Below are 14,309 nucleotides of genomic sequence, written 5' to 3' on the forward strand. Positions count from 1 at the left end.
TATAGAACATTTAACACTAGTTTGGAACATTTAAGCCTGCGTTACAACATTTTGTACAAAAACGCAGCAACTGACATGAAATGTATTTTCCAGACTCTCTAGCAATTATTGCACAACAGGTTGCCTCCAGATTCTCCGGTGTCCAAAAACATGTCATAAAGGAGAAATGGAAACGCTTTGCTTCCTGTAGGTGGGAATGTGAACGAGCAGGAATGGTTTGTTTCCATCTGTTGACCCTGCAATGCACTAATGAACCAGTGTCAGCTGGAACCTGCACAGGATATGCAGTTAAGGGAATTGGATGGATGGATTTATTTTAATGATGTTTTTAGTGCAGGAAACTAACAGTCGGGCATGTCTGCACCTGCATGCCAGCAAGTATTCACGTTTTTACACGTGTCTCTGGAGACATGATGGACATGCTGGGTAAGACACCTTAATATTGTCTGACACTCATATGTAAAACCTATAAAAAACAAGCTTTTACAGCCAAATCCAGATCTGTCTGCCCCCCCTTTTAGTATTCTCGCCCCTCTATCCTCCCTCAGCCTCCCTCTTCTCCAACCTCCCTGGCCAAAAATGATACAATACCGGATTAACGACAGCAGGCAGCCATTCACTCAGACAGGAAAAGCTCCCGGAGGAAAAGGGCAGGATCATTGAGGCAATGAGGCACACCATCTTAAATCAAGAGCTTTAAATAGTAATGATGTGTTAATGTCAGAGTTTGGGAGACTCTTGTCCTGCACAGGTAAACGTTTCCTTTTGCAGGATGTCAGCCATTCAGCTATAATATACAAGGAGGAGAGGAAAAAATCAAGTCATTTCCACTCTGCGTGCACAAACACACTGTCAAAAAGGCAAATACAGACTACATTTCCAGACGGAGAAGCATAACATTACTATGGAGTTGCTGCCAAATAATTTACCTAATGATGGAAGTTTACACGCCAGACTGCACACACACACACACGGTAAATCAGTACTTTGATGTGTCAGTGATTATTTATGTCTGCATTCATAAGCATCAGAGATAATTTAAGACTTTATAGATAGTGAGCAGTTGTTAGGAAAATAATCCGATTTGTTCGGTCCCAGAGACTCGACATGGCGTCGCTCACTGCTTTAATCAAACACAGAATTACTTTGAGTTCTGATCATCACAGCGACGTATTACTCAGCAGATACCCTCACAGTTTGAGATGATACAGGTAAATACAGAAAATGACCCAGAGTTGAGCTTGAAGCTCAGCCAGAGAGCAGAGCGTCATACCTGTGCCTGCTCCACTGCCACGAAAACCTGGGCAAACGGAAAATACTTCTCTCTCACTTTTCTGTCGGTAATTTCCGTCAGCATCCAGGCCTCTGAAAGAGGAAAAGGATGTGTACCTTTGGTGTGTGCACTTCACAGATACACGAAAGCCACTCTAAGTCTGCCATATGCCAGCGACATACTGGTGACAGTGCCATGTCTGTCGTCTTACTGTGATCAAACACATATCACCCCCAGCAAATGTATATTTTAACATCTCAGATTAAGAACTAATTTAAATTTAGCTGTGAACTATCATGAGTTGTCCATGTCTGTACTTACTTTGACTGATCTATTATTGTTTTTTCTATATTGACACATATATATTTAAACAAGGCATTTCTTGCATTGTTGAAAAGTAATAAAAACAATGAATCATACATATATGTATCATATATATGTAATATTATTGGTATTGTGGATGCTTCTCTTCATATAAATGTACTTGGTATAGCATTCTTTTTGAGTCATGTTCCATTCATTTGTAGGAGAATAATGAAATAAAGGTGGTCAGCTGTTTTTATTTTGTTGTTGCAGGAAGTACACAATGTGAGAAATATGATCAGACATCCACCCTGCTTGCCTGACATCATTAAGGGGCTGCAATGTCGGCTTGAAGTTGACTTCTTGAAAGCGATTTAAGCTTTTGTGAATCATTCAGAATCAAAGTGTTCACAAATTAAAGGTGACAAGAACGGAATAGTTGGATTGCTATGTGTGAAAATCCGTAACGGATGAAGGACTCTTTTTTTTTCTATCTTTAAAAGAAAATAATAAAATTTAAAGGGAAAATCAGAAGAATGGCGGCCGAATGAGTCAGTATTGATATTTCTTAACTGTACCTCTGCTCCTAGAATAAACAGGCATATTTTGTTACTGCAGTCGAGCCCATTGGCCCTGACTCTTGTTGGCCAGAGTCTCAGACAGTCAGCATCTGGCTGCAGCCGCTGTCCATGATAAGGATGGTTTCTGTGGTCCTGCTGAGGTCAGCAGTTAGTTGTCAAGCTTTCCTGGCTGCCTGTGGATCTGTGGAATTTCTACCCTCCTTGCCATGCAGCTCTGGCAGGCAGAGGCGACTGACTCCTCTGCAAGGAGTGGAATTGGCTCAAGCCCAATGTGATGTGCATTTGCTGCATGTAATCCATGCATTATCTATCATTGTTTCCCATCTTTTGCATCCATGCAACTTTATCGTGACAGTGACTGAAATTACCTGAGAGTATTTACTCATATACTGCACTTAAATTAAATGTTAAGGTACTTTACTAATTTCTTATAAAATGTGCTACTTTGCATCCAATTCATCACAGAATCTTAAAGTAATTGAGTAAATACCTGAAGTGGAATATTCTCCTCCAAAATATGGTTGAAGTGTCAAGTAACAGACAATGGAAGTACATAAATCAAGTACAAGCACTTAAAGCTTGTACTAAGTGCAGTACACATTTGACTTCAGAATTGCACTGGTGAGAATTTAACAATAGCACAGTTTGGGACTGTAGTTGGTCAAAACTCGTTGATTCTTAACAAAAGTATGTGACATACTATATAAATATAATTTGTTGGTCGACGTTGCAAATAATTAATATGTGAGCTTCATTAACCAATAGTATTTTATACCATTAATAGACATCTATTATATTCATTCACATTCAAGTTCTATTAATAACGAAGGTTCTGTTTTATTTCTGATTTTGCGCTTCCACGGTTTGAGATGTGACGCGTGATGTGACGACATCAACAGGCGACGGGATACCGGCAACCGGACAGACTGGTTCGCGACGCACGACGTCCAAAACAAACAGGAAGACCGAGAAATGGCGAGCCAAATTAATTTGTGCGCAGTTCACGCAGCAATTCTCGTTATGTTTATGCTGATTGCGGCTTTTGTCCCCGTTGATGCTTCAAGCAAAACTGTGCCATTCAATATCAAACCGGGAGGAACGGTGAACACTTTCACCGAGAGCATCGTGAGTAACTGTGTTGCTTCTTTTCATTGATAACATTGAACGCAAATCAACAGTAAAGCTACATTTGATCATTACCAGCCCCTGAGTTTTAATGTACGCTCATTCCTTTTGAAAGTTCGCATATTTAGCACAATTTCCATTAGTTTAAGAAAAAAATGTAAACAATAAAAATAAATAAAATCATAATTAATAGATTAAAAACGATTGCATTTTTCGATACTTGTGTACAAGGTTTGTGTTTCATTTTAACGCATAACTTTATATATCGATATATAATATTTCATTCCACTGGTCAGCTGTAGTCGCAGTTTGATGACGCCACCACCCATTAGAGGCTGACACGTAGGTTCCACCGCGGCGCCGTTCATTGGCTAGAAGTTCCAGTAGGCTAAGCTTATAACAAAACATTGTTTTGACATATCTCAGATGTTTCTTGAGATATTAGGCTCTCAGTTCAGGCGGGAGAAGTTGAAACCATCCATCAATTCATTTTATTCTTTGTTGGTAGTACAATGTGGCCAAACATTTTAAAATAATATGTAAATTAATCTCACAGACATTGAAAGAAATGTCAGAATCAGTCTATTATCATGTTTAGTCGTTTTTCTTCTTTTTATAGTCTTTTCCTGACGTCAAAATGAACCGGTTTTTATATTTCCCATTGAAAGACGACATTGTGAATGTTTTTGTAAAAGAATACTGGAAACATTAAATTAATGCAACATAAAAGTGACTAATTGGTCAATAATGAATATTTAACGATGTTCTAAATCGCATTCATTCTCTTACGTTATTTCAGGAGCAGTATGTTTGCTCATTCACCTCTGCTTCACAAGGGGGAACTAATGAGGCAAGTTTCTCTCTCGCTTTGATTTGTCTGTTTCCTTGTGTTTGATCGTACAAGCGTCTATGCGTGCAATTGTAGGTTTTATCCATCGTTTTTTTTTTTTTCTTCTACAGGAGTGGATGATGAGCCTGGGATTGAGTGATGACGAGATGTTTTCCTGCACTCTGTGGAGGTGAAACACACACTCTGAGAGTTCCCAACTGCAGTGAATTAAATGTCAATGACATTCAGACATGCATGTGTTCTGACTTGATGCTAGTGATGCATTTCTTTCTTTTCTGCCAGGCCCCAGGGCGTATCCTACCTGCTATTCAATCAGTTCAAAGTTGAACTGAAGGGAGCCAAAATCAAATACGCTAATGGATACGTAAGTACTGAAGGAGCATCGCTGTGCCTGCCTGTCGATCTGTAGTTTAATAAATAAAAGGATACTTTATTTGTGTTTTTAACTTCTGTTGTGTTTAATACAATGAGAATAATAGATGAAGGTAAACCCAGACAGCATTTAGTTTGTTTGGACGTGTAGAGCCCATTCAGCCACACTATATTAAACACAACAACACACAACACAATCAAACCCTTCAATTTAACATGGCCTCTTTTTATAAGTAAAGACAGTCAAAGGTATGTTATTGCAGTCCAGTTATCTCTGTATTCATCACGGTTGGAGTAGAGCTCATGTCAGATAGTACGTTTTATTTTGTTGCTTGTGCCTAAATTACATTCTTACCGGTAAGTCAAATCTTACATTTGATTAGTCAGGATTGGAATAAGGGGCCATTCAGAACTTTGTCTCATCGTGATCACAGAGAACTGGCCAAATTTCAGGACATTTTTAACAACCAACTGTGTTTTAGTGTACATCAATATAGATTCGATTGTAAAATGTTTGAAAATAGTGGTAATGTTCATAACAGTGTCCCAGAGATCAAAGCGAGGCCTTAACATTACACATTTTATTTGACCCATTGCCCCAAAGAGAAAAGCAGCATGTCCTCCAATTATTGAAACCGGAACCACAAAATGATTTGACTTTCGTCTCCCCCGATTGACTCGTTCTCCTCAGCTTTAAAATAAAGGTCCGTTGCCGGCTTTAAACCAGCAGTGCTGCGTACAAATCATTTTCTTTCATTACTTTACGAGATTGTCCTGATATCCGTCAACGTAATGAGACAAAGGTCACATGATTAAACGTCACCTTCCGAGAGAAGTGCTGAATATGCATGCCTTCCAGTCCTGAGTAGTGTTTACTAAAAACCTGCGATATTCCTCCATGAAGCCTGCCATGTCCCCACACGTTGTTAGATCTATTGTCCCTTAATCTACATCCCAGCTAGATGGGTCTTTGACAGACGGAGCCAGAGAAACAGAAAGCCTTTATGTCTCTTGGAAGTCAGACTCTGAGTCATCACGTCTTCGCTCGTATCGTCTGATTGAAGGTCAATGCCCAGACTGAGGTCAGTCACTTTGCGTAGGTCTGCCACGTCTGATGGGGCCGTCGGTGAAATTGAGCACACCTTGACACTCGTCCTTCCCCGAGCAAGGTCGACGCTGACGCTCTGTCATCAGTGAGAGCACATTCGTCCCCCTGCCGCTCTTGCGCCGTGTCCTGCAAGTAGAAGACAAATACAAAGAAAAAAGAATAACGTCATCAAGCAACTGGACTAAAATAAACTCGCGCCCAAAAGCAAGCACGCCGTCCACTCGCTCACAACGTCCCCTTGACCTTGTCCTCCCGTCCCCCCGCTTGCTTGGTCAGGCTGTAACAAAAAAAATACTGCCTTTTACATTTTTTTTTTATAATTTTGCTTTGTGTGTTTTAAATTGTTTTCCTCCTTCCTTCCTTCCTTCTTTCTTTCCTCCTCCGCCTCTCCATCACCGCTGCTGTATTTGTCTCCAGTCACAGACAGCGCCGGCAGGACAGGATGTGCTTTTGAAACAAGATGAATTAATCATAGGAGACTCAGTAGGTAAGAAAATGATTATTTTCAATTGACTACCTCTGCTTATGTAACTCCTATCCTCCCCCCCCCCATCCATCCCAACCCCTCAGATGTCTGATGTCCCTCCCAGCTGTGAGTGGGTCACCTTTGCCTTAGTGGCATTTGTTGTTCTACAGTTTGCACAAATCCCTGCTGCAAGTTTCACTTCTGAACTTTGATTAGCTTTGATTTTCCATGGCAACACAGGAATTCCCTGTTGTTGCCATTTTCAGCAGATCAGACACAATTTAACTGTCTCCACTTCCTCTGGGAATTTATGGTGATGCACTCCCCAGCATCCGGTAAATAGCTTTTAAGAATATATCTATGAACTGTCCTGTTTATTCACAAACAAAATGACATGCTGACACTCATCAGGCTGCATGTCCTCCACAAGGGGACGCTGCTCAGTCGCTAAAAGAAAGGTTCTGTGTGCCCCCCCCCAGAGGAAAGGAACTCGAGATGTTGAAAAGTGTGGGATGTCACAACTGCAGATTGAAATCACAGCTTATAGCTCTGTCTGTGTTTAAGGTTTTAATTTTATTGTTATTATATCATGGAATTTCCCCGCGGGATTAATAAAGCATTCTGATTATTTATTATTTATGGACGGATGAAAGCTGAACGTTTTGTCTTAGTACAATTGATAGACTTGACGTGTGTATGATTTCATGAAATGATTTGTTCCTCGTGTAAAAGTGTTGTTTATTTGATACACAAATAGTGTCACAGTGTGAAAGGCTTCACTGGTGGTTTTACTGTAAAACGTCTTGTCCATTCATTCACAATCCCAAATGATCACACCCATAAACGTGGGAGAGGTGAGCTCTGACCTGAGTGCATTCTGAATTTCATTTGACAATTGGAAGACAACTCTCTCCTCCAAAGTGACCAGTCGACACTACCGTTTCACGTATTCAAGGTAAAATATCATTCGGTGTACAAACAAATAGTCTCATGGTTTAATATATCAAACGGCAAAACCACAAGTCCCACACACACACAAACACACACACACACACACAAACACACACACACACACACACGCACACACACACACACACGCCATAAGCAGCCGCCGCTGCACAAAGAGGAAATTGAAATTGCAGTAATTGCTTGCTGGCAAATTGCGACAGCTCTCTGTTTGAGTACCTGTAAAAGGTCTGCTTCTGCAGAGCTGATATCCTGCTGCTGTTATTTATGCTGCTGCTACAGGCCACAGGCGGTGGAGGCTGCAGGTTGGGCACTGCTGGCTTTGCAGCAAGACATGACTGTCTGGTTTCAGGCGTTTTAGTTTGCATCAGTGACTCTGTGCGTCCTTGTTTATGTTTTAACATCGCCTCTTTCTCCTCTCTGACCTCCAGTGACCCATGCCGAGGGAAAATTCCGCTCTCAGCTTTCCAAACTGACAGTCGTTGGACTGGTAAAACATGACGAGCTGTAACTCTTCAGAAGTCTGACACGGCTTTGGTCACCTTTTGACCAATCGGGGGAACCTTGGTTGGTTCTGAGATGGGCTTCTGTGCTCCGGCTCAGGAGTCGATGAAGGATTGATTGACAGAGAGTCCGGCTGGAGTCAAACCCAAAAGCTGAAGTGGGATGATGCTGACATTACCTTTTCTTGTCATTTCTGTCATCATTACATTAATCATCTGGAATATTTACAATGGATAACCTCTTCTGCTCGGGGTGTATGTGAGTGTATGGAGGTTTAGCGTCTAAAGGGTTATAGATTATAGATAACATATTAAGAGTAGGAAGGGATTTATCTTGACTAATCCACAGAGGAAAATGAATAATCTTCAGTATAGCTGCATCACACACGAAGAAACAATTTTCCTCAATCTCATTCTGTTCCAGATAACTAAACACACATTTTATTATCCCTTGATCACCAATTAGTTACCACATTAGATACATTTTTGTTAAGCTTGTTTTATTATTATATTTTTTTGCTAGAAGGCATACGTGTAATAGAGCAGATATAATCTTCATAGCATGATATGAAGAGATGTGCTGAAGTCGACAGCGTTTTGCCCTTTGGTTACATTTTAAATGGTGTCATTGTGAGTTCATTGAGATAAAGAGAAGTTAAGAAATACTGTATATGCAAATGAGTTTTGTTTTTTTACTTCAAGTTACCGTAATTTTTATTTTAATTAGACACAACATTTTCTACTTTTTTTTAATTTCAGGATTTTCGTTCACTTCTAATGAAAGTGTTTGATGTGTAACTGAAAAATATAAACATTTAAAGCACGGAGAATATAAATATCAGAAGCCCTACTTTAACTTTTATTATTTTTTTAAATCTTTCAATGCGACACACACGTGGGTCGACGAGGATATTGTGCAGAAGTAAACCATCAGTATGGGACATCTTCCTCTCCCTGCAGCGAGTAGGATTGCATTTTGCTTCCCTGTATTGATCCAACCCGGTTACATCCACCGATGAGATCTTGGGATTAATTTCAGATTTTGCTGGTTTGATTACTCTGAGGTTCGTACCTTGTTTGGTCTGGGATTTGGGGCTCTGTCTGGAGGTGACCCTCCGGATTTCAGGAAATGCTTAGTTTGTGTTTCACCATCAAGGCAACGGTCACGAGCAGATGCTGACCTGGAATGGAGAGAAAGTCAAACTTATTTCACAGACGCTTCCTTTTTCTGTCCTGATTGTTGATTGATTGATTGATGATGAAACGTGGTGGGTGCTTCAATAAAGATGTGCTGTCACTGTTCTGGGGATAGCTTGGTGTTGTCTTGTTATGTCGGTCGTGCTCTTATTGAACCTCCTACAGCCTCATTAAAGGGTAAACATGAAAAGAATGAATGCGTCTGAACAGAACCATTAAATATTCTGTCAGCGATGGGCTACATGGAGCATCTTTTTATGCCCTCATCACAGCTTTTATGACACAAATTTTACTACCAGCACTAATATATTCCTGTTTTAAATATCCAGATACCAGGTTTTTTTCCCCCAGAATTTCAAATTAAGCTTCATGTGAAACTTTTTATTGGAATGATCATCATGAAAAATGTGCATGAAAGCGTATTCTGTAAGCGTTCCCAATTAACATATTGTCTTTGGATAAATGTTTCCATGAGATACAGAGCTTCCATTGTTCCTTCTTAATTTTCTGGGGGAAATGGGCTTTGCAGGGAGGATCCACTAAATCCCGACTCACATATGGGAACGTTGATCTTTTTGGGCTTACAGAGATATAGAGCCGGAGGGAGGGGGGGGGGGGGGATTTATTCATTTTATGTGAAGCCAAGAGAAAATCAGTAATCAAGATTGTGCAGTGGTAAGCGCGGTTGCGGGTTCGAATCCGACTATCTGTGAGGGGTTTGCATGTTCTCCCCGTGTCTGCACAGGTTCTCCGGCTTCCTCCCACCTCCAAAAACATGCAGCGCCGGTGGATTGGTGACGCTAAATTGCCCGTAGGTGTGAGTGTGTGTTTGGCTGACTGTCTTGCCCTGCGATGACCTGGCGGCTTGTCCAGGGTGTTACCCCGCCTCTCACCCATTGCCTGCTGAGATAGGCTCCAGCAAGGGCCCGGGGGCCAGTAACGGCCAAAGCGGTTGGAAAATGAATGAATGAATGTAGAAAACCTAGATTTCACAGAGAAAACTATTGTGCAAAGAGTTTAAACAAATCAAAGCAAGACGTGCCAAGAAGCCCCTGCAGAGTCTTTATTGTAATTAAGCATGCACTAAAAGAGCCATTTGCAGCTTTGTCGAGAAGATATTTGTCGATATATTCGCGAGATGGCTGTTCCACTGAGTAATATGCCTCTGCAGTACGATGACTATTTGTTTACTGCCTGTTTACAACGTCTCTGAGACTCGCCGCTGCCTCTATGCTGTCATCCTAAACTTAAACACATACTTGTTTTTCTGCTGCCAGAGGACACGTTAACTTTTAACGTCTGTCCCTGCAGTGCAGCCATCAGGAAACTATGCGTCCTCCACGCTGCCAAACTCTGTCTTCGATTATGATGACGTGTGACGTGTGACCATCCGAGAGCCTTGATCAGAGGCATTTTTAGCCCCACTTGGAAAGTGACTCCAGGCGTTGTCAGTCCAGCCCTCATGTCCACGCTGAAGTATCTCGCCAGCTATCAAATTGACTTCTTTTTATATCCGCCGTCTCCGAGGATGACTTGAACCGACTTTACTGACTGTTCCACCAGCAGATCCGAGCTACATGCCCTGACATTTATTACAAGGACATTTGGCACAGACTGTGTTCTGTTTTCCAACATGTGACCTCCACAACAATTTCTCCTTGCACCTCCTCATCATTTGTCGACTAGCTGTGGCCTGCTAGATCAAAAATCTCAGGTGTTCCAAAGAAATAACAGAGACGTTAAATTCCCTGTTTAGATGTACTTCTTCGGTAGAAAGACTGGATTGATTATCAGGCCCTGAGGTCGTGGAGAAGGCAGAAGACACTGATGGACTAATTCACTGTTGGCTGTTTTCATTTCATTTGCTGACAGTGAGAGAGAGAATATACCCAGACCCTAGAGAGGACTTTAGACGACTCAAATGAGTGATTGCTGGCTGGTCTGTGTTCTTCTTTGCTTTCCCACATGACCATTGCCGTTCTCTCTTCACGTCTCCTGACATTTGGAGGGTAACAGAGGGAGCTTGTGGCGGTCGGTCAAGGCGGAGGCAGCGAAGGAGATGGAATTTTAGCAATACCAGGGGGCTGGCGAAGGGTACAAGGAATCCCCCAGCTGCCCCGTGTCACCTCTGACACGCACCCATGCACCCGGCTGGTGACCTGCTCATCTTAGAGACACCTGTCCTGTCAGCTACCGGTTTGGTCTCGCTACATTCTTCATATTACGAGACCTTTTCAATCTCTTGAGCCCTCATAGATCTCTAGCAGGTACCTGACCCGTCAAACCTGACACACGTGTGGCCGCAAAAGGTTGAGGTGCGCTAAAGGAATCGTTTTTTTTTTCTTTGCTTCGTCTTGACATTTTGCAGCAACTTCAATGTCTTTCATATTTTCTATTTAACTAGCCCGTCTCTTTTGCCCTTTAACTGTGCAGGTCTGTGGGGGTCTGCGAGCCGGGGTGAAAAGTGAGCATCTGTGTATAGAGGCTCTTGTTACCAGAGCCTGATCGCAGACAGACGTTACTCCGCCCTGAGTATGTTCTGCCTATATTTACTCAAGAGATTTGTACAGCCGGAGAAAGGCAAAAGGATGCCCACGGATCCACGGTGTTCTTGACACTCACCTGTAGCTGCTGCTGCCTCCTGGATTCGTGTTCGGGGCTGGTCCTGTGAATATGGCGCCGTTCGATCGTCCTCCACAGCCTCCTTGCTGTGCTATCTCACACTGTGGTCGAGAGCAGACGTCTTTTCTCGGGGTAAGGAGGAGCTTTGCGGGGTTCCTTTGCTGGGGTTTTGTTGTGGGGGTACGGAGGAGGCTTACGTCCTCTGCGGCCTTGTCCTGCTGGCGGCTTAGCGGTGGTTGCAGTAGAAGGTCTGCGAGCAAACCCTGCTGAGGATGCCAGCCGCTCCCTGTCGTCGTTGGACAGAGTCTGACTTTGTGTGTCAGTGGGTGGGCGGCTATCGGACGATGGAGACAGCTGCCCAGCAGAGCGGTGATCACTTTGCGGTGTCTCATAAGACCCAGTTTCATTCTCTGTGGTGACAGACGAGCTGAAGGCGGGCGTTGGCTGAGTTCCTGGGGACAGTGGCGAGGGAGGGGACACCTTGATGGAAGAGCAAGGCCCGGGGGAGTGAAGCTGAGAAGTCGGGGTGTTGGAATGATGAAGGTTAACGGTGATAGGGGAGAGTCCAGGGGCGGCCGGCCGAACGGGGAGGCCTCCTTGGGAAGACAAAGTAAGGTCGTGGGAGGTGAGGATTTGAAGTTGGGGAGGATTACATGAAGAGAGGTTAGTGTTGTGTTGCAGTGACAGACCCTGTCTAGAGGACAAACCTAGACCGGATGTGCTCTGAATATTCTGAGTCCTCTCTGATGACGGACAAAGCAGCACGTTCGGTGGAGACTGGTGCCCGCCGTGATGACGCCTCCTGCGGGAGGCAGATGAGTCTGCCCGGCCTTCAGCTTTTGCACACCTCTGACTGGGGTTGTCTGCTGTCGCCTCGCTGGAGCCCGCGTCCGAACCGGGGCCGATGTCGCTAACAAGCTGGGCATCGTCGCCTCCTGTTGTCCTCCGCCGCGCCTCCTCATTCAGCTCAATGGATGAGGTCAGATAGTCGATCTGCTGCACCACCTGGAAGAAATGCACACAGCGGTGGATAAATAAACAAGTAGGGTGGGTCCAGGGAAAGGGAATGCTCCACTGATTTTACTCGTGAAGGTCAGTCTACTTATTTCGAGGAGTAGTCTCAGACGGAAACATGGCCTCCACCTTCTAGCCTTGGGCGTGAAGGGCCTCATGAAAGGCTAGTGTAGGAGCCAATTAGTCCAACGGATGAATTTTTGTAAAATATTTCATGGAAAATTAAGTTAATGATGATTAACTATTTTTAGTTCCAGGTTGTATAATGTTTTATTGTGATTCTTGCTGCTTTAACTTCTCCCTCCCAGCCGAATGGGCCGCCCTTTGTGTTGAAGGAGTGGAAAGTGAAACCGTTTTCCTACTGCTAAATTAACATTTCCTTTTGTTTATTGCTTGAAGTCAACCACGGAGAATATTTTTGTTTTTAGTAAATAAATCCAGACACCTTTCTGTTGAACCCGATCTCCGCGAGTGCTTCTTATTTAGCGAGTCATAAACCTCCTCCTCCTCCTCCTTAGAAGAAGAAGAAGAAGACTACTCTCATGGGGCAGTTAGAGGCAGCATTTACAATGCATTCATTGTAAATGTAAGATCTAGTGTCTTTGGAGTTTGATCCCCACCAGGGCTAAAGGTTCACCAACTGTGTAAAAGTAATAATTTACAAAGTTATAAAACAAAAGAAAGTGCCAAATAAAAATGTAATCAAAATAAGAACACTGAGATTTGTTAATTTCTTTTTGCATTTATTTGGATAGTAAAAAGAAGAAACAGCTAAACCTCAATGCCAGCAGGTCACTCAACAGAACATGGACCAAATGGCTTTTCTTCCATGGAACAAATTCAAAATGAACAGAATAGCCTCTCTATAGACGATTAAAGGCCAGTTTTGTGTTCTTGTGTGTCCAGCGCTCCAGTTTTTTCTGTTCAGCATTCATCTCTATGTATGCCACCTCCAACTTGGTGCAAAAAGAAGCAAAGGATTACTATTCTTGGAAATGTGTAAGACACACTTAAATGTGCTGAGCGGGGTAAAAAGCACGCTGTACAATACATCATGGACAGATTCGCACACCTAGATGCATATATTTAAATGAGTGCATGTAACGCGTGAATGTATACATAAATGCAGACGCACGCACACACACACACACACTGTAGAGATTGTGAAAAGCTACACTGGGGAGAATGTTTGACCTATCTCTCCACCTGCTCTACGTGAGGAGATAAATCCTCAGCCCTCGCAGAACAGATGAATTATTGTTTTGTTCTTCGTGTTCAACAACATCCCGACTGTTGTCAAAGGATGACCTGGTTTTTTTTTTTAATGCCGTAGCTTTTGGGGCGAGGTGATTTTGTATTACTTTGAAGCACACAGCACGAACACGCACATCAAGTGACCTTGGGCAGGTGTTGTTTGTTAATGTCTGGCGCTGAAAAGAGGAGGAGCCTCGTTTTCATTTGCACTGCTCCCGAGAGGCTTTATTAGAAACAACATTTTGTTGACCCCACAAGACTTTGCATAAAGCGCCGATGTGTGCTGAGAGACACTTCTTGTAGATCTCAGTCACTTCATTTTCAGTTTTGCTTGAAGTTCTGACTCACAGTGCAGATTGGAATCCCCTGAAACCCACGATCACCGCATTCATGTGTGAGCTCGCTTCTGTTTGGTTCTTTTTCTGCTGCTCTGTGAGCGGTCTTTAACATTGCTTTAATATTTGTGTCGTCTCTGTCTAAATGCATTAAAGATGTGCTCCAATTCCTTTTTAGAGAAGTGACTGATTATTAAATAACACCAAGGGTTGCTGCTGCTCATGCAACAGAATAAAAAGGGCTTTGAAATAAATATGGGACCAAAGTCTCCTCTAGTGTCTTCTCTCCTCTTTTGATCTGTCATCTCTGTTGTGAAAATGTGGGATTTTCTATCACGTT

At 42.8% G+C, this 14,309-nt stretch overlaps 1 protein-coding gene across 1 annotated transcript; it reads left to right on the forward strand.

Moving 5' to 3' along the window:
• The first annotated feature begins 3,128 nt into the window (after positions 1-3,128).
• On the forward strand, positions 3,129-8,947 carry mydgf (myeloid-derived growth factor). Its single transcript, XM_068743724.1, has 6 exons — positions 3,129-3,282; positions 4,082-4,132; positions 4,243-4,301; positions 4,415-4,496; positions 6,030-6,099; positions 7,476-8,947. The coding sequence occupies exons 1-6, from the start codon at positions 3,130-3,132 to the stop codon at positions 7,553-7,555; spliced, it is 495 nt and encodes a 164-aa protein (XP_068599825.1). The 5' UTR covers position 3,129; the 3' UTR covers positions 7,556-8,947.
• The last annotated feature ends 5,362 nt before the right edge of the window (positions 8,948-14,309 follow it).

This window comes from Brachionichthys hirsutus, chromosome 9 (assembly GCF_040956055.1).
Source record: "Brachionichthys hirsutus isolate HB-005 chromosome 9, CSIRO-AGI_Bhir_v1, whole genome shotgun sequence".
Lineage (NCBI taxonomy): Eukaryota > Metazoa > Chordata > Actinopteri > Lophiiformes > Brachionichthyidae > Brachionichthys > Brachionichthys hirsutus.